General features: G+C 46.1%; 1 protein-coding gene across 1 annotated transcript; it reads left to right on the top strand.

Moving 5' to 3' along the window:
- Positions 1-291: 291 nt before the first annotated feature.
- Positions 292-1,209, top strand: LOC149141307 (uncharacterized). Its single transcript, XM_089451211.1, has one exon. The coding sequence runs from the start codon at positions 292-294 to the stop codon at positions 1,207-1,209; it is 918 nt and encodes a 305-aa protein (XP_089307337.1).
- The last annotated feature ends 1,616 nt before the right edge of the window (positions 1,210-2,825 follow it).

The raw sequence follows: 2,825 nt of genomic DNA on the forward strand, positions 1-2,825 counted from the left end.
ATCCTCTCTAAAGCATGGCCAGGTAGTCACTCGGTGGCGGTGGATGCCTCTGGGGCATCTGGAGGGTTGGCTATCGCATGGAACTCCCAAGCACTTACCCTCACGGACTTTCATGCTTCTCATAATCTAATTCAAGCTGCTTTTCACATAATAGGCACGAATATACATGGGCATCTCTCGAATGTATATTTCCCGCAGGAAGCCAAGGAAAAAATTGCTCTCCTCCAGACCATAGAAGCTCTTAACTCCAATAGAAGGCACCCGCTCTAGATTGTTGGGGGGGATTTTAACATGATAACAAAATTAGAGGAAAAGATTGGGGGCAGAAACAGGCTGGAACAGGAAAACACCCTCTTTAGAGACTTCATCCAGAACGCATCCATGATAGATCTACATTATTGCAATGGCACTTTCACGTGGAGTAATCGAAGAGCAGGCAAGCATCAAATAGCCTCCAAGCTAGATCGGTTCCTTATCTCAGACAACTCGATTCACCTAGGGGGAGACTTCTCGGCAACCATTCTTCCACATTCTGGATCCGACCACTGGCCGGTAGCCCTTCAATGGCAGCGTCCTGGCAGCACCACAAGAAGACCTTTTCGCTTCGAGGAATTTTGGTTCACCCATCCCTCATTGAAAGATTTGGTTCACTCTACATGGACATCCTTCAGGCCCCCAGACGGCTCCAAGATGTACCAGTTCCAACAGAAACTCAAACATTTAAAGCTCTGCCTCAAGCGATGGAACAGAGAGACCTTTGGAAACATCTTCAGGGCGCAAGATGATCTCCATAAAGCTCTGAAGGAATTGCAGCAAGAAATAAGTACAACCGGCCACACAGAGAGAACCCTTAAGCAGGAGCAACTCATCCACAACCAACTTGAGGAGAGAAGAAGGCAGGAGGAAATATACTGGAAGCAAAAGTCCAGAATCAGATGGTTAAAAGAGGGAGAACGAAATACCAAATTCTTTCACAGAACCACAGTGCAGCGTAGAATGTGCAATAATATCCCTTACATTCAAACATCAGGAGGAGAAAGGGTGGAACAACATGAAGATATTGAGAAGGAAATCCTCAACCACTTCAAGCAAGTCCATCAAGAGCCCGACATCAACAGACGTCCAGCAATCGAAAGAATCATATGCAATGTGCCAAAATTAATTACGGAGGAACACAATGAACTCCTCCTCAGTCCAATCCAAACTTAGGAAGTGGACGTAGCTATGGCTCAGCTTAAAGAAGGTAAAGCTCCCGGCCCGGATGGTTTCACCACCACTTTCTTCCACAAGTTCTGGGAGCTAATAAAATTGGAAGTTTGGGAAGTGGTGGAGGAATTGCGAGTGAATCACTGGCTGCTTCCCTCACTCAACACCACATTCATAGCCTTAATCCCAAAAGAGGAGGACTCGATCAAGCCGGATAAGTTCAGACCGATCACACTCTACAATGTAATATACAAAGTCATCTCCAAAGTCATTGCAAACAGGCTAAAGCCCCTCTTGCCTATGCTCATTTCTCCAGAGCAGTCAGGATATGTGGAGGGGAGACAAATCATGGACGGCATCATCCTCTCGCATGAGATCATACACACTCTCAAGCACTCAAAACAGGCAGGTATGCTCCTAAAACTGGATCTTTCAAAAGCTTTTGATAAACTCAGCTGGGATTATGTACAACAAATGCTAACTACTTTCAGTTTTAGTCCCGCATGGATTCGCTGGGTCATTAGCCTCATCTCCTCCACTAGTTTCTCCATACTCGTGAATGGGATCCCTTCTCGACCCTTTGCCCCCTCCCGAGGCATAAGGCAAGGGGACCCTCTTTCCCCCTTCCTCTTTGTTTTAATGGCTGAAGGACTGGGACGTCACATTAATAATTCCCTTCACACTCATCAGCTTAAAGGTCTCTCTATTCATCAGCTGCCTGCCATTTCCCATCAGCAATTTGTTGATGACACCATGCTCTTTGGTTACCCCTCCGTTCAAGAAGCTTCTAGATTTAAATATGTGCTCAATGACTTTTCCGAAGCCTCTGGAACCAGCATCAATTGCTCCAAATCGCAGATCTTCTTCTTTAATACCCTTTGGTTGTCAAGTCTGCTATAGTCCGCATTTTGGGGTTCCCTATCACCACCCTTCCCTCCAAGTAACTTGGGGCCCCCCTCACTGTCTCAGCCATCAATCATTCCTCTTGGCGCAACCTCATTGAAAAGCTTGAATCCCATCTCAACCAATGGACGCACAGAGCTTTGAACTTAGTCAGTCGCGCAGTGCTCATAAAGGTCGTTCTACAAGCAATGTCGTTGTACTTATTTTCAATCCTAGCTGCACCGAAGTGGGTCCTAAAAAGACTAAGGAATATCTAGAGACGCTTCCTTTGGGGCGGCAATGCAACTAATCGCAAATGGGAATTGGTAAAGTGGAGCACTGTATGCAAACCAAAATCAAAAGGAGGCATTGGACTTCGAGATCCCGAGCATAGAAATGCCATCATGGGGGCCAAAATATGGTGGCAATGGCTCACAAGTCCAGGAAAACCATGGGTTACATTATGGACGGAAAGTATGCCAATCATCAACCCTAGGAAGAACTCATCAGATTAAAGCCCAATGATAAAGGATCGCTAATTTGGAATGCAGCCAAAGAGCACTATCAAATGATTCAGCAGCATAGTTTCTGGGAAGTAAGAAATGGTCTCACCACCAGATTTTGGACAAACGCCTGGAACCAAATGCCTACTCTTAGCAATGTCTTGAACCTGCCTCCGGACACCATTGGGGAGGAGACACAGCAAGCGAAGATTAGGCAATACTGGGCTCAGGACT

This window comes from Pinus tabuliformis, chromosome X (genome assembly GCF_031772625.1).
Source record: "Pinus tabuliformis cultivar Carrire ecotype Pingquan chromosome X, CPIR1, whole genome shotgun sequence".
NCBI lineage: Eukaryota > Viridiplantae > Streptophyta > Pinopsida > Pinales > Pinaceae > Pinus > Pinus tabuliformis.

What these genes read in the sequence shown, in the direction of transcription:
- LOC149141307 (XM_089451211.1), top strand. Translation starts at nt 292, where the DNA reads ATGATAACAAAATTAGAGGAAAAGATTGGGGGCAGAAACAGGCTGGAA.